This window comes from Castor canadensis, chromosome 11 (assembly GCF_047511655.1).
Source record: "Castor canadensis chromosome 11, mCasCan1.hap1v2, whole genome shotgun sequence".
In the NCBI taxonomy this organism is placed as follows: domain Eukaryota; kingdom Metazoa; phylum Chordata; class Mammalia; order Rodentia; family Castoridae; genus Castor; species Castor canadensis.
Window position 1 is genome coordinate 1,132,439 of NC_133396.1, and position 24,745 is coordinate 1,157,183.

The 24,745-nt window shown below is 59.3% G+C and overlaps 4 protein-coding genes across 19 annotated transcripts in view; 1 reads left to right on the forward strand and 3 right to left on the reverse strand.

The window, feature by feature from the left end:
• Positions 1–761: 761 nt before the first annotated feature.
• Positions 762–3,381, reverse strand: Rac3 (Rac family small GTPase 3). 2 transcript variants are annotated; one of them, XM_020188114.2, is made up of 6 exons: positions 3,258–3,381; positions 2,609–2,680; positions 2,251–2,368; positions 2,086–2,148; positions 1,425–1,584; positions 762–1,261 (listed from the first exon to the last, which is right to left on the reverse strand). In XM_020188114.2, exons 1-6 carry the CDS (start codon positions 3,290–3,292, stop codon positions 1,131–1,133), a joined length of 579 nt encoding a protein of 192 aa, XP_020043703.1. In that variant the 5' UTR covers positions 3,293–3,381; the 3' UTR covers positions 762–1,130. The 2 variants fall into 2 exon arrangements, with proteins under 2 accessions (XP_020043703.1, XP_020043710.1); XM_020188121.2 differs by having other exon boundaries at positions 1,421–1,584.
• Positions 3,382–3,820: 439 nt separating this feature from the next.
• Lrrc45 (leucine rich repeat containing 45) lies at positions 3,821–11,260 on the reverse strand. 5 transcript variants are annotated; one of them, XM_020187819.2, is made up of 18 exons: positions 11,110–11,260; positions 10,590–10,845; positions 10,108–10,169; positions 9,717–9,787; positions 9,302–9,480; positions 8,961–9,089; positions 7,817–7,929; positions 7,405–7,463; positions 7,034–7,111; positions 6,666–6,801; positions 6,505–6,582; positions 6,304–6,415; positions 6,138–6,208; positions 5,688–5,780; positions 5,278–5,370; positions 4,680–4,853; positions 4,442–4,589; positions 3,821–4,351 (listed from the first exon to the last, which is right to left on the reverse strand). In XM_020187819.2, exons 2-18 carry the CDS (start codon positions 10,825–10,827, stop codon positions 4,155–4,157), a joined length of 2,031 nt encoding a protein of 676 aa, XP_020043408.1. In that variant the 5' UTR covers positions 10,828–10,845; positions 11,110–11,260; the 3' UTR covers positions 3,821–4,154. The 5 variants fall into 5 exon arrangements, with proteins under 5 accessions (XP_020043408.1, XP_020043414.1, XP_020043431.1 ...); XM_020187825.2 differs by lacking the exon at positions 4,442–4,589; XM_020187842.2 differs by lacking the exon at positions 4,442–4,589 and having other exon boundaries at positions 4,189–4,351; positions 4,680–4,870.
• Positions 11,261–11,421: 161 nt separating this feature from the next.
• Positions 11,422–13,937, forward strand: Cenpx (centromere protein X). 2 transcript variants are annotated; one of them, XM_020188218.2, is made up of 5 exons: positions 11,422–11,528; positions 12,833–12,884; positions 12,961–13,014; positions 13,329–13,414; positions 13,491–13,937. In XM_020188218.2, exons 1-5 carry the CDS (start codon positions 11,499–11,501, stop codon positions 13,503–13,505), a joined length of 237 nt encoding a protein of 78 aa, XP_020043807.1. In that variant the 5' UTR covers positions 11,422–11,498; the 3' UTR covers positions 13,506–13,937. The 2 variants fall into 2 exon arrangements, with proteins under 2 accessions (XP_020043807.1, XP_020043803.1); XM_020188214.2 differs by having other exon boundaries at positions 11,423–11,528; positions 13,326–13,414.
• A 1,306-nt stretch (positions 13,938–15,243) lies between these two features.
• Positions 15,244–24,745, reverse strand: part of Aspscr1 (ASPSCR1 tether for SLC2A4, UBX domain containing) — a 39,184-nt gene continuing 29,682 nt past the window's right edge. For 5 of the 10 annotated variants that reach the window (XM_020187846.2, XM_074044852.1, XM_074044851.1 and 2 more), the window contains 10 exons: positions 23,001–23,140; positions 22,626–22,707; positions 21,775–21,841; positions 20,946–21,008; positions 20,507–20,559; positions 16,550–16,665; positions 15,998–16,049; positions 15,684–15,844; positions 15,436–15,611; positions 15,244–15,348 (listed from right to left, as the gene is read on the reverse strand). In XM_020187846.2, the coding sequence (XP_020043435.1) occupies positions 15,335–15,348; positions 15,436–15,611; positions 15,684–15,844; positions 15,998–16,049; positions 16,550–16,665; positions 20,507–20,559; positions 20,946–21,008; positions 21,775–21,841; positions 22,626–22,707; positions 23,001–23,140 (924 nt within the window). In that variant the 3' untranslated portion in view covers positions 15,244–15,334. Of the gene's footprint in view, positions 15,349–15,435; positions 15,612–15,682; positions 15,845–15,997; positions 16,050–16,549; positions 16,666–18,539; positions 18,586–19,307; positions 19,894–20,506; positions 20,560–20,945; positions 21,009–21,774; positions 21,842–22,625; positions 22,708–23,000; positions 23,141–24,745 lie in introns of those variants that run through there. The other 5 variants (XM_020187858.2, XM_020187863.2, XR_012438399.1 and 2 more) reach the window with 5 other exon arrangements.

Below are 24,745 nucleotides of genomic sequence, written 5' to 3' on the forward strand. Positions count from 1 at the left end.
AAAACTGATAGAAATAGCACGAGACACAGATAGTACAAAAATAATTAGGAAGTGATGTGTTTGTTAACTTTGTTTTTAACAACTAATTTGTAATTTACACAACTTAATTAATAATGGCTGTTTAACAATAATTACTGATGATGTAATTATCTACTCTCCTGAGCCTGTATAAAGCCACCTGCCCACACCAGTTTCTGATACCATTATCAGACATGATACATGTCTGAGTCATGGCCTGCGGCTTTTAGGATGAAGTCCAAGCCCCTGATCCATAACTTGGGCTCTACCTGGCTGCTGCCACCACAGTTCACTTCAGTAGCACTAGTCCTCATTCCCCCTGATGTCTATGCTTTTGTCTGTTTGGCCCCTCTGCCTGATTCACTTCCCTCTAACACAAGCCACAGGTAGTAAGGGGTGATCTACCTGGCCTGGGCTGGCCTGAGCCTCTTTGCAGATTGACCCCTCTGCACAACTGGGAGCTGTTGGAGAACACAGCCCACTGCACTCTGGCCTGTGTCCCCCAGAATCTAATAGGCCCCAGGTCAGCACACGGAGGCTATACACAGCTGAGGGTGCTTACCCCAGCTTTGATCTAAGAGGTCTCTTTTGGGGTGGAGGTAGCCCCTCTTCTTACCCAGGGCTGGGTCAAGCTCAGAACTTGTGGGTCCCTCTGCACTCGTTGCACTGGGGGTGGGAAGTGGATAGTTAAGGGGCAAGCTACCCTAGGGAAGAAGGCAGAACGGGTAGTGAAAGGCAGGAGGTATTGGTGGAGAATGTTTATTGTATAAAAGAAGAAAGGGCTGCCCCCTCCTGGGACACGATGGACAGACACCCCCCCAACCCTCCCCGCCAGGGCAGCCCATCCTGGGGCTGTCCTGGGCCCGCCCCTGCAGCCCTGAGGGAGACCCTGCTCCCTCCCGGCCTCCCATGGGGGCCAGGGAAGGCTGGAGCTGCACCCCAGATTGGAGGCAGAGGGGACAGGACCCCATCACCCCAGCCTTGTCCCCATGCTTCCCCCTCCCCACCCACACCACTCCCCACAGCAGACTCAGGGACACCAGACAGCTCCACATGACAGCACATTTGAGCCGGGGCTGCTCCTTGGTAGGCTGGCCCCGGGTGGGCAGACTCTAGAAGACTGTGCACTTCTTGCCCGGCTTTTTCACTGGAGGCGGGCAGAGCACTGCCCGGATCGCCTCATCAAACACTGTCTTCAGGCCCCGTTGGGTTAGGGCTGAGCACTCCAGGTATTTGACGGAACCTGGGAGCAGGGAGGGAGGGACAGAGAGTAAGGGAACAGCACAGTAGGGACAGTGCGGTGGGGGGAAGAGTGAGGACAGTTGGGCTGGGGAATACAGGCAGGGCAGGGTCCCTCAAAGCACACCCCCGCCTCTCCCACCTGGGGCCATGCTGTGTTCACCCACCGATCTCTCGAGCCATGGCCAGGCCCTGTGGGTAGGTGATGGGTGCCAGCTTTTTGTCCCGAAGCCGCTCAATGGTGTCCTTGTCGTCACGAAGGTCAAGCTTGGTGCCCACCAGGAGGATGGGTGTGTGGGGGCAGTGGTGCCGCACCTCTGGGTACCACTGTGGAGACAGAGGCTCTGACCTTGCAGGCATCATGGACCCCCTGGCCCTGCCCAGAGCAGGCCCTGGCTCCTGAGGTCCCTTCCTCATTGCCCTTGATACACTCTTGACTCTTTTTGCTTCTCAGGTAACCAGGGGTCTGTCTGGTGGGCTTGGTGGGGGAAATGACAGGGAACAAAAATGCCCAGCCAGGAAGACCTGAGATGTACCATAGCCCCCAGTCAGGGTTCATCCCCAAGTAGTGAGTAGTGAGTAGTGAGTTGTAGCCACCAACCTATGCCATCCCTACCCCAGGGCCACCTTCAGTATCTCCCTCAGAACAGTATCTCCAGGTTTTCAGGCAAGGTGGCAGGGGGTGTGGCTCAAGGTAGAGCACCTGCCTAGCAAGTGGGAGGTCCTGAGTTCACCCCGCACTATGTGTGGGGGAGGTTTTCAGGCAAGAGACCGCTGTACTGTTGGGGAAAGCCGTCCCCCAGAGGGAACCCTCCAGTCCTGTCCTACCTTGGCACGAACATTCTCAAAGGAGGCTGGGCTCACTAGAGAGAAGCAGATCAGAAAGACATCCTTGGGAAAGAGAGACAGATGAAGAGTGGTCAAGGGGACACAAATGGCCCCTGCGTGTCCCCCTCTTCCCCTGCTCCTGGGGCTGGCCCTCTTGTCACCTACAGTTTGGGGATAGGAGAGTGGCCGCAGCCGATCGTAGTCCTCCTGCCCAGCTGTGTCCCACAGCCCCAGGTTGACCGGCTTTCCATCCACCATCACGTTGGCTGAGTAGTTGTCAAAACTGAGGAGCAGAGGAGGAAAGACGGGGACTGGGAAGAAGTTCCAGGCCACTGGAGCCGGCCAGCAGGCTCCGGGGGTCACAAGCTTGCACGAAAATGGAAACTGATCAGCCCGTCTGCCCCACCAAGGAAGTCCTGAACCAGGGCTACTTGAGCCAGACCTGGAGCCCAGGGGAGCCCCGTACACATGCGCCCAGTCCCGGATGGCCAGCTCCAGCCGCCTCCCACCCGAGCCCACTCACACAGTGGGGATGTACTCTCCAGGAAAGGCGTTGGTCGTGTAGCTGATCAGCAGACACGTTTTCCCCACGGCACTGTAGACAGAGGCCAGCCCACGTGGCTCGCAAGCCCAGTCTCGGCCCCTTTACCCAGTAAGGACAGGCCCCTCCCATAGATCCAGAGGTCAGTTTGGGTGGCTGGGGTGTGGCCAGGGATTCCCGGATCAGCAGATTCACAGCCACCTGGGGCTGATGGGAGGACCACCAGGGCAGGCTGGTCTCCGGGGAAGCAGTGGCGCGGGAGCAGGGGCCTGGGTCGGGAGGCGCGCCCTAGCCGACTGCGGAGCATTCAGTGCCTGGGTGGGTCGTGGGAGGGTGGAGCCGCCGAGGGCTCGGCGCAGGTGAGAGGCCCGGCCCCACCCACTGGGAGCACGGGGCGGGGACCGGGCAGCATCAGGTGGGCCCAAGCCAGAGGCCCCGGGACAGGGAAAGCTTGATCCCATCCCACCCGCCCTTGGGACGCACGCGGCCGTGCTGGGGCGGGGGCGCAGCGGGGCCGCTCCACCCGGACCCCGCGCCGCTAGCCGCCCCGCCCCGCCGGGCCGCGCCCCGGAGCCGCCCGCCAGCTCCACTGTCCCCGCCCCGCCCCGGCGGCCCCGGGCCGCGCACTCACCCATCGCCGACCACCACGCACTTGATGGCCTGCATGGGCGCGGGGCCGGGCGGCGGCGGGCGCGGCCGCGAGCCGAGCTGCGGAGAAATGCCCGGCGCCGCAGCGGCCGCGGACCCGAGCGCCGAGCGAGCGGCCGGAGACAGCCGAGCGCCGCCGAGCGCCGGGCGCGAAGACAGCCGAGCGCGTGGCGGGCGGGGCGGGGCAGGGGCGAGCTGCGGCGGGGGCGGGGCGGCGGCGGCCCAGTCTGTCCTCCGATCTCCACGACTGCAGTGGCGCGGGCCCCGGCACACACCCAAGGGCAAGGGGCGGCACGCGCAGGCCAGCGACTCCGCCGATCTGGACTCGCAGGGCGGCTGCGCGCGGCGCTAGGCAGCACTCGCCCATCGCGTAGTCGGGGAAACAGCCGGTGGAGCCCGGTGTCTGCAGTCCCAGTCCAGACGCGGGCAGAACCCACTGCCCTCCCAGCTCCCTGGCGGTAATCGGGAGCCACCCAGCCCTACCACGGAGGGTCTTTCCCGTGGGGCTGGGACAGCGGTTGAAGAAAGGCGCTGGAACAAAGCGTATCACAAGTGCAAAAGTTGTGTATTTTTATCCCCGCCGCGGGTGGCGTGGCTACTGCGCTCGGGACCGGGACTCCCTCCCACCGTGTCACTGGCCCCGGCCGTCGTTCTGGGATTGTGCGGAAGGAGCCCTTTCCTCGGTGCGGCGTCCTCCAGGCGGGGAGCTGCAGGGTCCCACATTGGCGCGGGCAGGCGCGCCCATTGAGCACCGATGTTAAGGCGAGCCCCTGCCTGGCCACTGCGTCTGAAACTCGCGGACCCCAGCCCTGCCCTTGAGGAAGAGAAGAAGCGGGCGGAAGAAGCTCCTCCACCGTCTCATGGTGCTCCAAGCCTCCCTTCACTTTGGGGGGCTCAAGGCCCTCACGGGGGACCCCTGCACGTAAGCCAGGATTGCATTTTGCAGGAAACTGGCCCTCTGGGCCTCCTCGTCCCGGATGCGCGCGATCTCGGCCTCCTTGAGCCGCAGCTTTTCTCGGAGGGATGCGTTCTCGCTCTCCCTGTCCAGCAACGCCTCCCGGTGCTCACTCGTGATAACTGCAAGTAGGGGCTCAGTGAGGAAGGGGCGCCTCTCCCAGCAGGACCCTGGCCAAGGTCAGCCCTCCAGCTGGTGAGGTGTGCGCTCACCTTTCAGCTGGCGCTCCAGGGCTGCCACCTTTTCCCTCAGCCCCTCTTGGGCCGCCAGCTCTGCCTGCAGGCGGCCCATCTGCTCTTGCAGCTCCACCCGCACCCTGGTCACCTCCACCAGCTTTTCCTGGTCCTTGTTGCTTAGCTCCTGCCAGAGATTGTGTGTTGGGGGGGTGAGGTGTGAGACCACAGCTAGAGCACACACCCCTGGGGCCCGGGGTCCTTGAACCTCAGCTACCTGCTGCAGGTCCTCCAGGCGTCGTCGCTGCCCCTCCACCTGTAGACAGAGCTGGCTGGCTCGTGCCTGAGCCTCAGCCACTGTCTGCTTCTGCTGCAGGCAGGCACCCTGAGCCTCATCCCTTGCTTGTGCCAGCAACCGCATCTTCTCCTCCAGGTGAGCCAGGTGCTGTTGCTGTGGGCATGGAGGGACTGCTGGGCATTAGGGGCTCCTGGCCTGAGCTTGAAACTGGAGGGACGGTCTGCATGTGGAATGACCCTCTGCCCCCTCTGCAAGCACAGAGGGGAGGTTTCCACAGGGTCACAAAAGTTATCACTTGTCTGGTTCTGCAGCCAATTAACTTGCCCTGCCTCCAGAACATCCCCTGCTGGGTTCCATCTGTCCTTCTGGTCCCTCCTTTTACCCACGCAGTACAGGCTGCACGATGGGCCAAGTCCCCCCAGGTGCAGGCTGTACCCAGCCTTATTGGCAGCTCTGGGCTCATGGCCTAGTCTCTCCCACTTCAGGCAGGATCCCACATCTTGTGTCAGCCTTTTGGTCCTGAATCCCTTGTGAAGTGCTACAATAGGGGCCATGCACACCTGTGGGCAAGGCTCACCTCCTCTAGGCGGGCCTGGTTCCTGGCCTTGATGAGCTCCTCCTCAGCCTGGCCACGTTCATTGAGTGCTGCTGCCTTCACCCGGCTCAACTCCTGCACCGGAGACAGCCATCTGCTAACCCATTCTGTCCATGGCCTAGTGTCCCTTCTGGACCACCCAGCAGCCTTCTAAGGGCTAGATAGCTGTCCTTACTCGCTGGGTAGAATTTCCATGGCCAAAAGGGCATGAATGCCAATCTATGTCTCTGACCTCTCAGGCAGAGCAGTGGGTGAGTCCACAAGGTGGGGCCTGATGAGGCTGAGACCAGGAAAGGACCCTTCCCCCAGGGTCCTGAGGCTGGGAACACCAGGGGCTGCCACCCCTCACTCATCACAGGGCTAGAGCTCAGCCCCAGCCCAAATGGTCTCACCTCCTCCAGGGATAACCGAAGAGCCTCCAATCTCTGCACCCTCTCCTGCATGGCCCGCTCACTGTCCTCCAGGTGACGGGTCATGTGATCCACCTGCCCAAGTGTGGGGGTCAGGAGGCAATACTAGCAGGAATGGGCTCCCCCAGCCTTTCCCCCATGGAATCCTGCAGGTGTAATTTGGGAAAGGGCAGCCCCAAGGGGACTGGCAGGATCCAAGGATGGAAGGCATAGCTCAGCCCTGGTACCCCATGTCCCTGGAACAAGGGAGGCTGGGTGAGACACAGTAGCCTGAGCTACAGCCACACAGTGGTCACTGCCCAGCAGCCTTGACATCACCAATTCAAGGCTGGGAGGGGACCTGACCAGGGGCATGCTTTGGGGACACCACATCACAACAAGAACAGTCTGCGGGGTGGAGACTAGAGAGAGCCAGGAGGTCTAAGACAGCACCTCCTTGACATGCAGCTTTTCCAAGTCCTCCAAACTCTGTTTGGCCCTTCTCTTCTCCATGTCCAGGCGTTCTGGAGGCCCAGTGGGGAAGAGCAGAGTGAGTCCTCTGAGGGTGCCTCATCTCTGGGCTACCCGTCCCCTCAATGGTAGGCTTGCCCATGCACACCCTCAGCCTGGATGGCACGAATCTTCAGCTCAGCTGAGGTGTTGGTCAGCTCCTGCCTGGTCAGAAACAGCTGCTCCTGCTGTGACTTCACCTTCCGCTCCAACTCATCCATCTAGAAAGCCAGCAGTACCAGATGAAGCTCTGTCCAGCTCAGCCACTCCTCCCTGGGCTCCCTGGGCAGCTGACCCATTACCCTTGTACCTGGTTTCGAAGCATCAGGTTCTTTTCATTGGCAGCAGACAAATCTCTGAGGAGCTTAGACTCTCGCTCTACAGCTTCCTGAGTGAGAAGGCCGTAGAGCACTGTCTTTGGGCTGTCCCATGCATGCCCACCCGTCTACCTGTTCATGGCCCTGCCCCCACCTGCTGCTCCAGCCTGCGCTCCTTCTCCTGCCTCTGTGACAGGCTCTGCCGCTCCTGCTCTGCTGTGACCAGCTGCTCACCCAGGTCTTGGACCTTCTGCTCTGACAGAGCCAGGGCAGCCTCGGTCATCTGCAGCCTGCAAAGAGGGAGGGCCAGCCCCACCCCAGATCCATCAGGAGCATCACCTGTTTTGCAAAGGTCTCCTGTTCTCACTCGTTAGCCCCCATTCAAACCCCAGGCAATACTTGCTTCCTCCAGAAAATCTTGATAGGTTACTGTCCTGCCTCTGCCTACACACAGGATTCTTCACCCTTCTCTCTCCTTTGGGCTCCTCCTTATCTCTGGAGGCTGCCCCCTCCCCTGCTTACTTGGCCTTGAGGGCATTGATGATGGACTGTCTCTCATCCAGGGCTTCCTGAAGCTGACCCACACGTGCCGCTGATGCTCTGTGACAGAGAGGTGATTCTGGGAGACCCAAACCCCAGAGCGTTCCTGGTCCCTCCTGGCCTTGACAGCAGCTGTTTCTCAGTATGTGTTTATGGTACGCCAGGAAGCACTCTGCACCTGCCACTAACCTCCAGTCCACTTCCATGGGAAGCACATGCTATGACTTCATTTGAGGACAAGTGACAGACAGGGCTCAGGTTATGTTACGCTCCAGTCAAGAGCCAGAATTTGAACACCATGCACCCCAGCTGAGCTGCAGCCTTTTTTCCCAAAAGCCCTGGACTCAACTCACCGGCTGCTCCTGGCTATCTCGTCTTGCTGCTTATCAATTGTCTCCATCAAGTCCAGAAACTGAGGACAGAGCCAGTGAAAGCACCATCAGGTCCAGAGCCTGACCACCCTGCCCTGGTCAGGAAAAGGAGAGCAGACGCCCACCAAAGCAGCCAGGTGGAAAAGGCCTCAGTCTCCCTGGCCCCACTGCCTCATTCAAAGGGAGAACCTGCAGAGGAAGCCAGGCTCCAGCTCTCAGAGGAAGCAGGCCCACACAAGGCTGGAGGCCCCCTCAGTTCTGGGTATCATCGGCTCAGAGAGGCCTGGGGGAAGGGAGGATGAGCACGCCATAGGGGAAGCTGGCCAGGCTTTGCATCAACAGCAGCCAGGGTGGGCCAGAGCAGCTGCAAGGTCAGTGAGGGCTCTGTGCTCACCTGCTTGGACTTCTCTTCCTGGAGGTGCCTGACCTCCTTGCTAAGGACGTGCGTGCGGGCCTGGCTCTCCCGGAGGGCAGTGAGCCGGTCCTGGTTGTGAGCCATGGCTTGCTCTGTTGGAGTACAGCAAGGTTGAAGGCTGTTCAACCACAGAAGGAGCCAAAGGCTGGCCCAGCCCTGTGCTGGCTGTGCCTGGAAGCTGGTCATTTGGGAACACAATAAATCATCACTCCCCCTCCAGTGTACCAGGAAGTGAAGCACCTTATTGGGGTGGGGCTGAGTGCAGTTGATGCCTGGTATAGGGGTTTCTTGCACAGGTGGGGGAAGCTGTTCCACTACTACCATCCTGAGGCATCTGGACTCCACCCCAAAGGCCAAAGGCTACTGTACAACTTTAAGAGGTAGACACTACATTTTAGAACAACCCAGATAGCTGGTGTGATGGTGTACGCTTGTATCTCCAGCACTGGGGAGGCTTAAACAGGAGGATCTCAAGTTCGAGGTCAGCCTGGTAGCAAGACCCTACCTCACACACACAAAAAAAATTTAAAAAACAACCAAAAAGCAGTTATGACGGCTACAGCCGTGCACAGGCAGGGCTGGAACAGCACAAAGCTGGAAACAGAAGAGTCAGGCAGAGCCAGTAGGAGATGGTACCCCTGCAGCACAGGAGAGTGACATAGGATGGAGTTCGGTTCGCCAGGCCCAAGCTCACCCACACTGCTCATGCTCACAGTTACAAACGTGGGGGTGATGGGTGCAAATGCCAAGAAGCCTCTCCCTAGCTGTAGCCTGGGCCATCTACATGATGCTGGGCCATCAGCATGGCTCAGGCCAAGGGACTCCAAGCCACGAGGCCTCAGGTTCCCGTTTGTGAGATGGGGGACTCCTGGATTACATGGGTCTTAGGAACTGAGGAAGCACATTTGCCTCGAGGCAGCAGTGGGCAGTGAGCACCAAGCAAGCTGGCTGCCGCTGTTTGCCTGTAGCTCTTTCCCTTTTCCCCTTGGGTCTTAGCTGAGGCTAGCTACTCCTGTAATAACCTTACCTGTCCCGAGTCCTAAGCCACCCTCCTCCCTAGGTGGATGAGCCTCTGTGAAAGGGCTCCATGCCTTGCTCCAAACTTTGAGCTGTGTGCCCATACCCACGGCTCTTAGGATGTCGCTGGGGATGTTGTTCCCAGCCAGGTCCAGCCTCCACAAGGTTCTGTTGCTGGGGAGACAGTTCACCAGGGCCCGGCCCCCCAGGAGGCCAATGTTATTCCAGCGCAAGTCTGAAAGGAAACCTATTGTCACCAGACAGAAGGCACTTGGCAGGGTGGGGGAGTTGATCTGCCTTAGGACACTTTCTTTGTGGGGTACTGCCTGTGGTCACCAACAGAGCAGGAGCCCAGGCCAGCCCCTCCAGCAGCAAAGCCACAAAGGAGCAATAGGATCCAGCCCGAGGCACCCAGGCCCCACGGGGATGCAGTGAAGGGGACCTCACCCAGCTGCTGGAGTGTGGCATTGCCCTTCAGGGCCAGGGCCAGCTCCTCTGCCCCCTTGTGACTGATCTGGTTGTTGCGGAGGTCCAGCTGCCGCAGGGTGCAATTGGCTGCTAGGCCCCCACAGAAGGTGGCAAAGGCATCTTCCCATGTGCCCAGGTTATTCCACTCCAGGGTGATGCTACAAGAAACGTGGACAGAAGGTGCCTCAGGGGGCCCTGGAACTGCAAGGGGTGAGGGGATCTCTGGAAGGGGTTAGAGCCACCTGAGTGATTTATATTAGTCTACTCCCCACCAATGGGCATGGAACACAGATAACTGGCCTAAAGGAGTGAATGGACTCCAGGACAGTGTCACCTGGGCTACACAGAGAGAGGGGGCTGGGAGGTGCAGGTGGGGCCAGGACCGCAGCCCTACCTCTGAATGGACTGGTTCTGTCGGAGCAGTTTTCCCAGAGCCTCGGCCCCTGCAGCTCGAAGGTTATTGCCCTAGGATAAGGACATCCTGGCTGGTTACTCTGGTCGCCCTGGCTGGGGTCTGAATACCACATCCATGACCAGGGTTCTGGTCAGGCAATGGACAAAGCCAGGGAGGCAAGCTCTGGGTGAAGGTATGGCTATCAGGCTCTAGTTTTCCTGATCTTAGTAGGCACCCTCCTGAGCTCTACCCTCAAGCCACTGCCACACGCATGGGATACCCAGAGCAGTGCAGAGGCTCTGGGTGCCAGGAGCTCTTACAGTTTCTGGCCACGGTCAAGATACCAGGCCCTGTGTCTCTTCCTATACTACCAGGGTGCAGGCCTGCTCACCTTTAGATCCAGAAGCTGCACAACAGTGTTGGCACAGAGCCCTTGGAACAGCAGTGTGGCCCCTGTGTAAGAGGAAGACTGTCACAAGCTGTAGACCCCACAGCAGGGCAGGTGCAGGAGAGAGAGCTGTCCCAGTGGTTCCACTGGTCAAGGTTCACACTGGAAATGTCTTCCCACTTGTTGTGAGGTCATGTTAGGCGCATCTGCATCCTGCCAGGCACAGAGCCAGGCGGTTGAGACCTCTCTCAAGTCAGCGTGTGTGAAACCACAAATGCAGGGGACGTTAAGGCGTCTTTTCTTCTACAGAGTGAAACTGCCCTGACTACCAGAGTGCGAGAAGCAGAAAGGGAGGAGGAAGCAATCCAGCCTCCAGCAGCTACCCAGGCCGAACAAAGCCAAGGCACAGGGTTGAGGCCGGCCCTAGAGCAAAGGCCTGAACCCCCTAGGAAGTTGCAGAGGCAGCCCCATGCCGGATGGCCCACCTTCCTCACTCAGCATGCAGTCGCTGAGGACGAGCTCCGTCAACAGTGTCTGCTTCTGCAGCAGCTTGCCCAGCGCCCTGCAGGTGTCCGGCGTCAGGCTCTGCGTGGCCAGGTCCAGTCGGCCCCGCGGAAGCTGGTGCAGTTGCTTCAGGACAGCCTCCTGGGGCTCAGCCCCACTCTCCTTGCAGAGGCGGCTGTAGGAGCGCCGGAACTCCTCCATGTCCCCGCGTGCTGGCATGACCTCCCCGGCATCGCCCTAGAGACAGGCCCCATGTGAGCTGGCCAGGCCTCCCGAGAGGGGAGGTCTACATGGAATCCCCGGTAGCCACTAAGCCCCACGGTTCAGTGTGGTCAGCCCTAAGCGAAGGCGCTGCTTCAGCCAGCGGGGACGTGGGACGAGCTGCGCTGTTCCCTCCCAACGGGAGGCCTAGCAGGGCGGGATGAAGGGTGGTCGGGGACCTCTCAAGGAGAAGAGCGTCCGGTAGGGGGGACCTCTAGCAGGCAGGCGCGTCGCACGTACCCCAGATCTGCCCTGCGGCCCCCAGCCTGCCCTCGCGCCCGGGCCCTGGCTCGCCGCTGGGCTCTACACCCGCCCGCGAGCCTCAGTATCCAGGAAGAGCGCGTCGCGCCGGGAAGAGCGGCGAGAACTACAACTCCCAGAAGGCGTTGCGGAGACGGCGATCGCCGCGGGCCAATGAACGTTAAAGGCGGGCTCGCGCGGACGGCAGCAATCCGGGGGCAGCACGTTCCGGCTCATTGGCTAGTGATGGGGGGCGGGGACTCCTGGGGCTGCGCTCCATGCGCATTGGCTGGCATCCTGTGGGGCGGGGATCCAGGAAGGCGCGCTCCGTGTTCATTGGTTGGAACGCCGGGAGGGGTTTCCGCAGAGTCCGCGCCTAGGCTGAAATCATGGAGGGAGCCAGCTCTGGTTTCCGGAAGGTGAGACTAGCGGGGCGACTCGGTGCTGGCGCCGATACTGCGGTCTCCGCGTGACACCTGTGCGGGCGCGCTGTGCGCTCGTGCCTCTGAGGGTGGAGGTCCTGCAGCTGGGTGAATGTGGACGGCTTGGGGCTGGACGGGGCGGGTCTGCAGAGGGCCGGCAGGGCGCACTGCCCGCGGGGTCCAGGAGGACCCAGAGCCGGGCTGCTGCCCTGCCGCCCCTAGGGCTGTCCGCAGGCGGGACGGGGCGGCGGGCAGCCGGTGTGCCGCAGGCGGCGTAGGAGCGCGGGAACTGGAAGTCCTCCGTGTCCCCGCGCAGTGGCAGGGCCTTTCCCACGACCGGCGCGGTCACACGGACTCAGCCACCTGCCAGGGGGAAACCGAGGCACGGCGTCCCGTGGTCGCGCCCGGGCCACGCCCAGAGCGTCCGACTCCGGCCCGCGCGCTGCGCACGGGGACGGTGCCGGCTCCGTGGTTCCGAGCCTTCGTTTCGGCGGAGGCCCGGCCCGGCGGAGGGCTCGGATCCCGGAGGGAGGCACCGAGGCCACGCCGAGCCCGCCTGTCTCCGGAACAAGCCCTGCTGGGCAGCGGGAACCCTGACGGCTTCGGTTCGAGCTGGGGCTGGGGTCATTACAGGCGACAGTGACGAGCAGGCCGTCCCCAGGGAGGGTGGCGAGGAGGGAGAGGCTGTTAGGGCGGGAGCTCGGGGTGTCCCAGTTCCTCCTGGCCCGTCCCTTTCCACTCACTGCTGTTTGTGCGTGGAACGACCTCGGAGCTGTCTGTCGTTCGGCGCCGGGCAGTTCTCTAGGGGCAGCAAACTGGGGGTCCCGGGACAGGTGTCTTTTTCTGGTACCTTCCTGGGTGAGGACCAGCAGGTGGCGCTACGCTCCCGTCGTCTTGACAACCGCATCACCCCAGCCTCTCTCCACCTGCTCTCTGCACTGGGTGCCGCCGCCCTCACTTTCCCTTCGTGCTGGTGACTTTGTATGGTCTCAGGGCTTCACACACTGCACAGCTTCAGTTCCATCTGCCCCAGCCACTCTTCGTGTGAACAAGTGAACCGAGCCCTCTTCCCTGCTTACAGATTACCACATCCTTTTGGGGTCTCAAGCCCGGGAAAAACCTACCCCCATACCACCAGTCCCCTTGAACATCCCCTGCCCAGGAGACCCAGCTGGCTTTGCTCCTCACTCTGGGGTCCCAGGGTAGCCGTGTCTCCAGCTGGAAGTCACAAGCTCATTCCATCTAGAACTAATGCCCAGGGGCCTGTGGAGAGGCTGGTGGTGACCCTTCCTCCCCTCCAGGAGCTGGTGAGCAGACTGTTGCACCTGCACTTCAGGGATGGCAAGACCAAAGGTGCGGGTGCCAGCAGAAGGATGGAGGGAGGAGGGAGAGAAGGAAGAAGGGGTCACATAATCTCTCCCCTTTGCAGTCAGCGGGGACGCACTGCAGCTCATGGGGGAGCTGCTGAAGATCTTCGTCATGGGTGAGCCAAGGGACCTGCAGTACCAGAACACTCAGGATTCCTTATTTATTTTTGGCAGTACTGGGCTTTGAAAGCAGGGCCTTGTGCTTTTCAGGCAGGTGTTCTACCACTTGATCCATGCCCCCCAGCCCTTGTTTTATTTTTCAGGGGAAAACTGACAAGTTTTCTATTAACACCTAAGCTCTGTCCCTGACAAGCTGTTAATCTGGAGCCACCACCTGGCTCTTCTGAGGGCTGCAGTGGAGTGGGCTAGGGAGGGGTCGGGGCAAGCCCTCCAGCTTCTTCCACTTCCCTTTCTGGTGTTATGCCAGAAGCTGCTGTCCGTGGAGTCCGACAGGCCCAGGCAGAGGATGTGACCATTGTGGACTTGGACCAGCTGGAGAAGGTGCTTCCTCAGCTGGTACGTGGGGCACAGGTGGGCAGCCTGCAACATCAGGTAGTGCCCAGCTCGTCACTCTGAACACTCATCTCCACAGCTCCTGGACTTCTAGAATGCCCTCTCCTGGAGACCATCCCTACCCCAGGGTTGCTTCCCCGCCAATGTGCCTCCTGTCTTCTGTGGCTTGAGGGTTCTGGTGTGGGTTCACACCAGCATCACCATCTGTTCCCAGTGTTCTCCAGCCTCCAGGCAACCCTTGCCTTTCCTGGTGTCCTCTCTGCTCATGGCTTACAGGCCCCTTGGAATCTGAGTGAGGCAGGTGCGGGGGAAAGGTGGACTGGTCTGCCGCCAGCTGCAGCCACCCTGGGTAGCCTGTGTGTTTTACAAACAAACCAGCTGTTGGCAGCATTGCCTTCTGGCCACCCGACATCAAAGCTGATGTGCAGCCTTTTAGCCACCTGAACCTCCCCTCAGAGGATGCCTCCCTGAGCTATAAATTTGTTCTTACAAAGTGACATCAATAAATCAACACTGTCTCTCCCAGGCTCAGCCTTCTTGTTGCCATTAATCACCCAAGGTCAAGTTGCTTCAAAGCCTTGGCCCCACGCGTCCTTCCATCCGTTTTGGTGGGATGAGGGCAGAACTCTTGGGAGGGACAGGATAACAAACAGCATGTGTGCACACACTGCCTGAGAGACAGTGAAACCAGAGCCTTCGCACATGTGGATGGTTTGCTTGGGAAATGTTATTTCTGCCACAGGCCACAGCAGCTGCCACTGGTGAGCAGTAGGGTCCAGGGGTGTTGTTATGAACCAGTCTCAGGCCACAGGGCTCACTGGTACTGGTACTGGAGGTCTAGGATGAGAGGGACCCTGCTGCTTGGGCCAGTGCCTGCCTTGATGCCCTGCTGAAAAGAAGAGCCTCTCCTTACCTCTCCCCACCCCAGGAGAGGGAAGGTGCAACTCAGGCATACACTATGCCCACTGGCCACCTCAGACATTGGAGCTGTATGGTACCCACCCAGAGGCGTTGTCCAGCACACAAATCTCTGATGTGCAGGCTTTAACTGGTCAGCTCTCCTTGTGCCAGTTCTTAGGAGGCATGCAGGGTCTCCAACCCCTCAGTGCCCTTGTAGGATAGGATGACTTGGAGCCCTTCCCAGGAGCCCTCAAAACTGCTTTGATTACCAGAGCCCATGGGGAAGGGGTGTAGTCAGGCCCTGGGGCAGAAAGGACACCAGCTGCTTTCCGTGGGGGGGGGGCCTCCTTACTTGGGAGGTCTTGGAGGCAGCAGCCAGATGGATTAAGCCCCACTGGCCTAGAGCAGAGCTCAGTGGGCAAAGCTGCTTTTAGTGCATGCTGCCCAGCTCTGCCCCCTGCTGGTGGGTTTGCAGCATCTAACCCCTGGGGTGCAAGTGGAAGTCAGGCGACTTCCTGCAGAGAGGGGCTGGCTCCAGCCAACTAAAGTGTTGCAACTGGCTTCACAACTAGGCTGGGAGCATAGGAAGAAGTCACCTGAGACTCCAGGCCAGGTCCTGCCCAAGGCAGCTCTGCAGTAGGGGTGGTCTTCCTCCTCCCTCAGAACTGTGCCTAAGGCTTGGCATGGTCCTGGGTTGCAGATAACTTGCACCTCTGTCCTCATAGGAGAATGAGTCAAGAGATTAGACAAGGAAGCCAGTGAACCCCTGGGCTCTGTCCTGCCCAGGCCTTTCAGGAGGGATCTCTGAGCCCTTGTAGATGGGAGCACACCACAATCCAGCCAGGCCCCTGGGGGCCAGCTGGTAGAAGCACAAGAGAGTGAGCTGGACTGAGACCCATAGCCTTTTTTGCAGAAAGGACAATGAGCGGGCCTTGAGAGAAGCGCGTGTCTTTATTCCTGCTCGGGGTGAGTGGGGGGGTGGGGTCCTGTGGCCAGTGATGGGCACCTCTGGGCTGGCAGTTCTCACCTCTTGCTGGCTGTAGTGCAAACACACCAGGATGACCACAGAGCCCTGAGCTCCTGCCCGGCTGCCCTGTCCCACCCAGCCAATCCATGGCAGGCACCTGGCAGCTTCAGCCACTTGGGCACCTTGCCCAGGCTCCTCCTCACAGGCTGGGCTGTCCCTGGGATGGGCTCTGAGGGCCCTGGTGCTCCCTCCTCAGGAGTTGGCTCAGACTCCAGGGGTATGGGGTCAGGGGCTGCTGGCGAGGGTGGAGACATGACAGTCCTGGACATGTACCTGGGGATGAAAAACCAAGACCAGGATAGCAGCACTGTATCAGAGGCACCATTCACCCCTATGGACACTTACCTAGCTACCAGCACATCAGCTGCAGATGGGGAGACGGTGTGTTCCAGCAGCCCTGGCTCCAGGTAGAGAGCTTCAGAGGACAAAAAGCCCATCCTCAAATGAGTCCCCCACCTTCCACACACATGCTCAGCTCTGGGAGGGTAGTGTGGCTGGGCAGGTGCCTAGAGAGGGAGGCATCAGGAACTACAGAATCCCCCAAATCTATGCGGTCCCCAGATTGACTGTCCTCTAGGGCATCTCGTGTTGGGAGTTGGATAAGCTGGGATTTGGGGCTGGGGATGGCTGGCTGTCAGCAGGGTGGGGGCCTCACTCACCTGTTGGTTCCTCAGCTCCAAAGTGCACGAGGGCAGCAGGGAAGAGGTTTGCCTGCAGGGAGGGCAGGGGGTTCAGGGAGGGCCAACAGAACATCCAGTGGGTCCAGGGTCTGGTGATGGCCAAGGCCCTTCCCTCTGGTGCTCTGCCCAGTATAGACCACAGGGACCTCATATAGGGCAGTATAAGCGGTACCTGAGAACTACACTTCTTGTTTGAACAGTACCATCTCTTTTCACTCCTTGCCCAGAAGCAGGACCAGTAATCAAGTTCCTGACCATCACCCAAAGTCCACCATGTACTTGAGCTTGTGACTAGAGAACATCCTGCCCTGCAGATGAGAGACCTAGGGCTACGTGGATGGGGAGTCTGAGGACTGACAATAGGGGAAGGGTAACCTGCCTTTGTCTGGGAACAGAGATGGCAGAGACAGGGAGGTCTGTGCCATTCCACTGACTGTCCACACCACACCTCCCCAGGGACTCGCCACCTGGTTAAGCCCAAAAACAGAGTGAAGGACTGTGAGCAAGGGCCTCCTTCAGGTGGGGACTTACCCAGACCCACTGGGAGATAGCAGTGCCCTGGGAATGCAGGCTCCCCACATGAGGCAGGGTGCTGGCTTCCAGAACCAAGTTATTTTGCGAATCCCAGGCAGGCCATCACCACTGGGCTAGTGGAAAGAGAGCCATGGCCAGCCAGTCCCAAGCTCCTCCTATCCCACCCAAACAAGGGCAGTGAACGCTTTGCAAACCCAACTGAGACACCTGCAAGGGAAGCCTTCTGAACCACATCACCCACGCAGGGTGAAGGACACAGGGTTTCTGTTCAGGGACCAGGCCCGCCTGCTTGGGCACAAGTGTGGGCAGGGAGAAGAAAGTGGATAGGGTTCCTTGCCTCCCTGGGGTCATGGCTTCCAAGATTCCTTGACAGGTGGACAGTGGTGTACCCTCAGAGCTGCAGAGGCCCCAGAGCCTCTGTAGGAAGGATATCCCATCCCTCCCTCTTCTCTGGCCTCTGCACCAAAGGGAGGTGGGCGCTGGGCCTGGTTGACATGGCCAAGGGCTACCAGGGCCAGAGCCAGTGAGGAGCCTGCCAATGTCCTGGTAAGGGGCTGCAGCTGCTGGCTGAGGGCATTCTTTCCCATTCTTTCCATGCGGCTACAGGCTGCTCTGACCGTGTGCCACAGGCTTGCAGGGGTGGGCGGGGTGGGTGGGGTTGGGGGATGTTAAAAGATTAATAAGAGCAAGCTTCAAAGGCCAGGCCTAGGAACGCTGAAACCTCAGCCGGCAGCCGAGGGACACAAACAAGGGCGGTGAATGCTTTGAAACCCAATTGTGAGGCGTGCGATCAAAGCATCCTGAAAAGAGGCCTGTGGGGTGGGCGGGGGGCTGCCCTAGTGCCCCTGGAGAGGCGCCGGAAGGAGCCAGGGAGCCAGGCAGGGGGCATGAAGAGGACAGTGCCAGAACCTTCCTCAGTGCAGCATGGACAACCCTATCTCCCACCTAGCTAGCCTTGCTGTGGCCAGGCCCACCCTCTGCACCCAGTGCCAGGGACCAGCGGGGTTAACATGCAGGCTGCAGCCTGTCTTTCAGGCCCTTCTGGGAAACATGGTAGGTACTGCCAAGGGGGCTCCCTCAGAAAATAAGGAGGGATTTATGGGTGTGCCTGGTGCTCGTTACAACCCCCACAGGCAAGCCCCCTCACCTGGCAGTACTTGGGAAGTGCAGAAAAGGCAGAGGGGACCCAGGTGTACCAAGAGAGGGAAAGGGCTTCACAGCCGGCTTTGGGAAGTATAAGGCCATGCAGTAACTCAGTCTGTCCTCACCCTCAAAGGAGAGAGAGGCAGTAAGGCAACAGATTGGGTGGCTTCAAGGCTGGGTGGTTTTCAGGGAGGCTGGGCCGCCATATAAACCCCAAAAGTGATCCCCGAGCTCTACTGCACCTCCCACTCCAACCTGTGGAAACCCTCAGCTGAATCCCCTAGGAATGTGTGAGGTTTCTATACTCTCTAGGCTCCCAGGAACAAAACCCTACCTTGGCTGGTACCCCAAGAACAATACTACCACACTTTCCTCCCTAGGACTAACAACCATGCAGGAAAGCGAGACTGATCCCTTGGGGTTCCTTGTGTCCCTGCCTCCCTACTACAAGCACACCTCAGGTATGGCCAGGGTGAGCCCTGCTCAGGTGAGTGGGCAGTCTACACCATAGTTTCTTCCCTACAGCCTAGGAGAGTAGGTTGTACATTCCAAGGGAACTGGACAAGAAACCTCCCAGCTGTGGGGCTCACTGGTTCCTTATATGCTGATGCCCTGCACTGGCACTGAGTCTCACCTGATTCAGGATAGGGGTATGCAAAGATGGCATTGTTCAGAGCTGCCAGCCAGCCAGAGTCTAGAGCCCACTTCATCCCTACTCTTCTTCTGCCCTGAACTTGGAAAAAGGCCCCCAAGCAGGGAAGCCTGGGGCTTCTCTTGAACCCAGCTTCCCATTACCCCTTAATGCCCACCTGAAGGCCTGAAGCCCTTGTCCATTAGCTTGGGTCTCTTGGATCCTGATGGAACGAGGGACAAATGGACAGCAGACTACCCTGGCCAACAGAAAGGGGATTCCATCCTCTGCTCCCTTATCAGCCTCCATGGACCACTTTGCCCCATGCCTGGAACTAAGCTCAGTCTCATCTGCCCTCCCCCAGCACAGACAAGCATGGAAAAGGGGATGGAATAGACCTGACTGTGAACTTCCAAGCCACCCCCTGGTCTTGTGGATAACTAAGGTTTAGCAGAGGAAGGATGGTGTGGCAGTAAGATGAGGGGCAACTGGTATAGTCTCACACACCAAAGGCAAGAGAGGCAGGACCTGCTATGCTTCAGGAACCACCGCAGACCAGGTGGGCTGGATCCAGGGTCTAGGTCTGCTCCTGCTGGGCCCTATTCCCCCAATGGGACTGATAGGCAAAGCTCATCTTGAGGGTCCCTAGAGAATACTGCTGGTCTCCAGGGCCCTGGGTGAAGTAGCGGGTGGAGGTTGGGATAGAGCCAGGGCAAGGGCCCCAGGGCTCAGGGTGGTACCCATACTAAAGAGGCTGAGGCCCAGGAAGAAGGTTTGAAGCCTCTGTTCCCACATTCTCCTGGTCCTTGTCCTCACTCCTGACCACCCCCCGCCCTTGTTCTCCTAAGCCTGTGGTGTCCCCTACATGCAGGCTGCATAGTACTCTGGAGCCAAGGGCTGGCCCAGACACTCCCACCCCCAGCAGCAGAGCTTAGCCCTGCCAGACATGAAAGCTGTGGCTTCCGCACCGCGCCTGCTCACCCGCCGGAGAGGGGCAGGCTTCCTTCCCTCAGCCCTGCCAGCTCTGATGGCAGCAGGCAGGGACACCACCCCTCAGGAGGCCCTGCGGCTCCAGACTGAGCTGACGGATGAAAGGAGACGGCTGCTGGTGGCAGGGGGCACAGTGTCACCAGGAATCAGACTAGGACAGACTGGAGGCTCCATGGGGCTCTGTGGGAGGGAGGTGGGGGACTCCTAACCGGGGGGGGGAAAAGACTGGGGGCTGGGCACTGGCCCTCCATCCCAAAGCATCTTCCAAATTCAATGTTTATCAACAGGCTGGCCAGGGAGTTGGGGAAGGGTGGAGATGGAGGAAAGAGGCCCTACTCGGGGGTGGGGAGGTGTTTATGGACCACGAAGGGAACTGCAGGTCATGGGCTTGCGCCCCAAGCTCCTGCACTCCAGGGTGATGTGGCTCCACTTCTGCAGCCCTTGGTGAGCTTCCAGCCCACCCGCCTGCTCCGTGCCCCATCTCACCAACAGTGACAGCTCCAGGCAGCCAGTGCAGCCTGTTACCCCCAACGCAGACCTCTGCAGAGGCCTTTGCTTCTGTTGTTAATTAAAATATCTGAAGAGATTTTTAAAAAGGAAACCATTAGGCCAGAGGGGCTAGGGAGGCCTAGCTGCTCTCCCAGGGGGCCAAGGGACAGGACATTCATTCCTCCTGGCTCTGAAAGGCAGCCAGCAGGGCACAGGATCAAGTGGCCTCAGCCTTGAAGCTCTCTGGACTTTTTAGGGGCCTGGTGGGAGAGAAAAGAGCCACCATGGCATTCTCATCAGAGGGCAACCAAGTTCAGGGGAAGGACAGGCACAGGAAGAGGGGCAGAGATAACAGGCCAGGCAGCCCCTCCAGCCCAGGGCTCCAGCCCTCCTGCAGCTCTCCACCAGCCCAGTCACCAGGCCTGGTGTCACCCAAGAGCCCAAAGGCTAGTACCTCAGAGTGGCCTGAGCAAGTTCCTGCTCAGGCCAGCAGGTCAGGCAATCAGGCAGGCCCATCCCTGCCCTGGGCAGGAAGCTGAGGTTGGAAAGCCCTTTCAGAACCAACTTCAGAGGTGTGCTGCTCCCTCTGAATTCACTGGCTAAACTCTAAAAGGCTTTATTACTGCCACCAGTGCCTGACAGGGCACCCCCCGGGCACTCACAGTATGGCCCTGCCAGAACCCCCAGCGGGGCAGTCATACCTGAAAGAGGGTCAGCGTGTGATCATCCAGGATGGTTTTGGGAGGAGCGATGACTGTGGAGAGACGGGGCTATGTTGGCAAGCCTGTTGCCCCCCCCCACACCTCCAGGAAGACAGGTCTGAGGGCAAGGCAACAGCCTCAGGTGGGCATTTCTGAAGAGACCCTCAGGTCAGGTCACAGCCTTCTGCTCTCCTCTTCCACTGCTGCAAAACCCTGGGGAGGGGCTCAGAGAGGCCCCTCACCATCCAGACACCATCCAAGGCCAGCAGCTTCCCTGGTCTACTTCCCCCTCTCTGAAGCTTGAGCCACAGGCTGGGAAACGGGATACAGATCCTTCCCGCCCTGGACTGCAGCCAGCTGTGGACAGCTTAGTTTCCAAACGCCAACCACCAACAGGGAGAGAAGGCGGGTTGGCCTTAGGCCTAGAGGAAGGACTCACACAGGTGAAAGGAGAGCTCAGGATTCCCCAGGTGGCTCCGTACAAACTCTCGAAGATCTCCAACTGTGGAGGAGGGAAGAGGATGAGGAGGAGGGTGTACTGGGCCAGATGACTTGCCTTTAGGCCTACCTTCCTGGCCCCTATTGCCTGAGGCCCTAAAGTCTGAGCACCACAGAGCCAGCCTGGGGATGCCAGCCGGGGATGCCAGCCTCAGGCTGCCAAGCAACTCAAGATGTGACTCCTACCCTCCTGGCAGAGGCTAGGCCCCAGGGCTGGGGATTCAACAGTTCCTTTCTTGGTTTCTCAGATGCTCAGCCTGGCTGGACCACGCAGTAGGCTGATACTGGGACCCTCAACCTGCTGCAAGACAGGCTTGTCCACTGCCAGGCCCTTGCCTACCCAAGCCAAGAGAGTCCCTTGCACCTCGTGCTCACTCACAATTCCAACCTCAGCTCTGCCCAGTGTGAGGCCTCCACACCTCACACTGGGCGCACTCTTGGAACAGACCACCAAGACCCACTCTAGACCTGGTGGCTCACTACCTTCCTCACAAGGTGAGTCCTGGGCACCCCTGTCCACACACGCCCAGAAGGAGCAGGCACACAGGCTCTTCCCACTGAGCCTGTGGGAACAGCTAGCCCACAACTTGTGCTGGGCATGGCCCCACCCAACACTGCAAGTTCAGAGCCATCTAAATATCACAGAGAGTATAGCAGCCTGCAACTGCCCAGTCTCTCTGGAGCCCAAAGGGCAAGTGACCCCAGTCCTGTGGTCTGAAAGGAAGGAATCAAGGGGGGCTCAGTGTCTACCTCCATAGCAGGCAGCTCACCTGTCTCACTGGGACGGAAAAAGCCCTGCAGGATGTATCGATCAGGGAACAGGATCCTCAGTGCCGCCTAGGCCAGGACAAGTAGAGCAGTCAGAAAGGACCAGAGCTAAAGCCCCAGTACTGAGAAGGCCTCACCATGCAGCCCCCACTCCAAGAAGTGCTAGCTACCCCCAGCCATCCCCCATGCTCCTCAGGCTGGGGCTAAAGATAGTCAGGCACCCATATATACCCATACATAAGTTCTGAAATCACACCGAAAATCTGCTTCCTGGTAGCCAGGTGTGGTAGTGCACACTGTGATCCCAGCACTCAGAAGGCTGAAGCAGGAGGATAGCAAGACCCTGTTCAGAAAACGGGGCTCATGCCTGTAATCCTAGCTACTTGGGAGGCTGAGATTGACAGGATCGTGGTTCGTGAGAACCCATCTCCAAAATAACCAGAGCAAAATGGACGGGAGGTGTGGCTCAAGTGGTAGAGCTTTGCAATTGTGAAGCCCTGAGTTCAAAACCCACTTCCACCAAAAACAAACAAAAAACCGAATCTGCTCTGTTGAAGATTTTCACACGGGGCTGGGGTGTAATTAAGAAATGGAGTGTTTGTCTGGCACACATGAAGCTGAGTTCAATCCCTAGCACTACAATAAAAGGATTTTGTCATAAAATGTTGGGGGTGTTAACAGATAATCTCAGCTGCATAAGCCTCTCATGCTTGGCCACCGTTGGGAAGCATGTGTCCCTTGGCCAGTGCTGTGAGCTGTAGAGTAACCTGTGGGGCCTATCACAGTCACATGGTTGGGGCACGTCCCTGCACAAAAGCCACAGGAGGCCCCTCTCAGACACATGCCCCCATACCTTTGGGTAGCGCTCCAATTTCTCCTTCATCTGAGCCTCCCTGAAGGCTTTGGTCACTAAAGGGGCTTCTTCCAGACGCTTCCTGTGGGGGAGGGGTTGCAGGTCCCATCAGCACAGACCCTCCAGAAGCCACGGGACTCCTCCTTTACAACCTCTGGGGCTTCTCTCCCCTAGAGGGCAGTAAGAGACAGGAGCCCCCACCTGGGTCCCCCACCCCAAGGTGGGGACCCACGTAAGGGGCAGATATGAGCAGATTGTGGCAGCCCCCTCGCACCTCAAAGAGGGCAGGCAGGACTGACAGCCAGGGCAGCACCTACACGGGACCACCATGGATGGAAGATGTCCAAGGCGGAGGACTTGGGACAGGGCACCCACCGCTCACTCTTGAGCTGGGCCAGGCGTCTCCTCACATCGTCCACAGTCACCTCAAAGAACTCATCAGGCAGCTCCGCTGGCCACGCCTGCAGCAGGTCCTCCAAGTCAGGGTGGCACACCACAGGGTCTCGGTCCATGGACTGGGGACAGAGAGCCTCAGCTGAAGTAGCCATGCACTCTCGATCCCAGCCCACCCCTCTGCAGCCCACTCGGCCAGCAAAGGGCCAGGGTAAGATTTAGGACCTTACAGTAGGAACCCCACCCAGCAATCTGTACAGGGCTGTAACCTCTCCCTTCTTCCCTCCATCTCAGTCACTTCAGCACTCCTGATACAGAGACCACTTTAAGGGGAACCCCAAGATCAGGGAACCAACTTGGAGGGTAGCACCCCAGTTCTAAGCCACGTCATGGGCTCCACAGAGGGGAAGGGCAGCGACAGCCACCAAATTAGAGTACTGGCAAAAACCCCAACCGGATGCCCCTGCTGCCCTCTTGGCTTCAGCCCCATGGCTAGGCCACCTCTCCCTCCCCTGGGGACAGAGGAAGGCACAGCGTCATTCCTAACTGGCATCAACGACAATGAAAATTACAAGGCAGGCCTGCTGCATTTGTGGTGCCCAGGAGGGTGGGTCACCTCCTCAGTGCTGGAGCCACCCGTGGAGCCAGGCCAGGCTGAGGTGCCCAGCTGGCTCACACTGGGTCCCGTCCTTCTGCATACAAAACAGCTGTCAGGGAGGGCAGGAGCCAGCCTTCTGCTACCCCTTAGCACCCTCTCCAGTCCCTTCTCCCGTTCCTGACACCTGGAGACAAGTTGGCTGACTCAGAAACAAGCTTCCCCTCCTTTGCCTCCTGGGGTCTTCCACAGTCCCATCACACTGAGGATGTACTCCCAGGTCCAGGCTGGCCAACCCTGCCCAGCATTCAGGAACTAGTACTCTCAATGCACCCACACTGGGGGAAGCTTTTGTACATTTGTCCCAGGTGTCTCTAGGGCTTCCCCCAGCCACTGCTTGTAGAATCCAGGTCCCTGCAGTCCACTGGGCACATGGCTTTGTCATGTTGCTGTAGCCAGGGAGCCTCTCTGGCAGAGTGGCTAAAGAGCTAGCTGAGGCCTGGGCAGGGGCCCCACAGGTGGCTGACCAAGGCCCCAGGGGACTACCCGATTGAAGCCACAACCACGCAGCCACCGCCGCGGGCAGTCTGAGCCAGAGCTCTTTATAACAAGCTGCCAGGCGCCAGGCTGCTCCCGTGGCCACAGCGCCTGCATTCCAGCAGGGCCATGAGCTCGCCTGGACTCCTGGGGGAGGGTGGGCAGAATGTGGGTGCGCCCCAGGCTGGAAGCCTCCATGTCTACGGGTGGCCGGTGCAGGCTGGGCAGTGTCAGGCAGGGATTCTGATGCAGACTCGGGGCACACTCTCCAGCAGCTGTTCCAGACCCTCCCTTGGAGAAGCAGCTCTGGGGCACACAGATGACCCAAGGTCCATGCTGCATCTCAACAGGCAGAGAATGTACAATGGATGATGTGGCACTGAGCCTGACCATCCAGACAGGGCCTTTTGCCCCCAGGATGTAGCTATAGGGCAAAGGACAGACGCCAGCAAAGCCAAATCCTGAGGAGCAGGATTGCCCTGGGGTCTCCTCAGCACAACTTGGGGGTACCAAGTCACTGGCATGTCCACACTCTGGGCAGTATCAATGACCCCTGAGGTCCAAGCCGACATCCCAGGTTGGGGGACACAGGGAG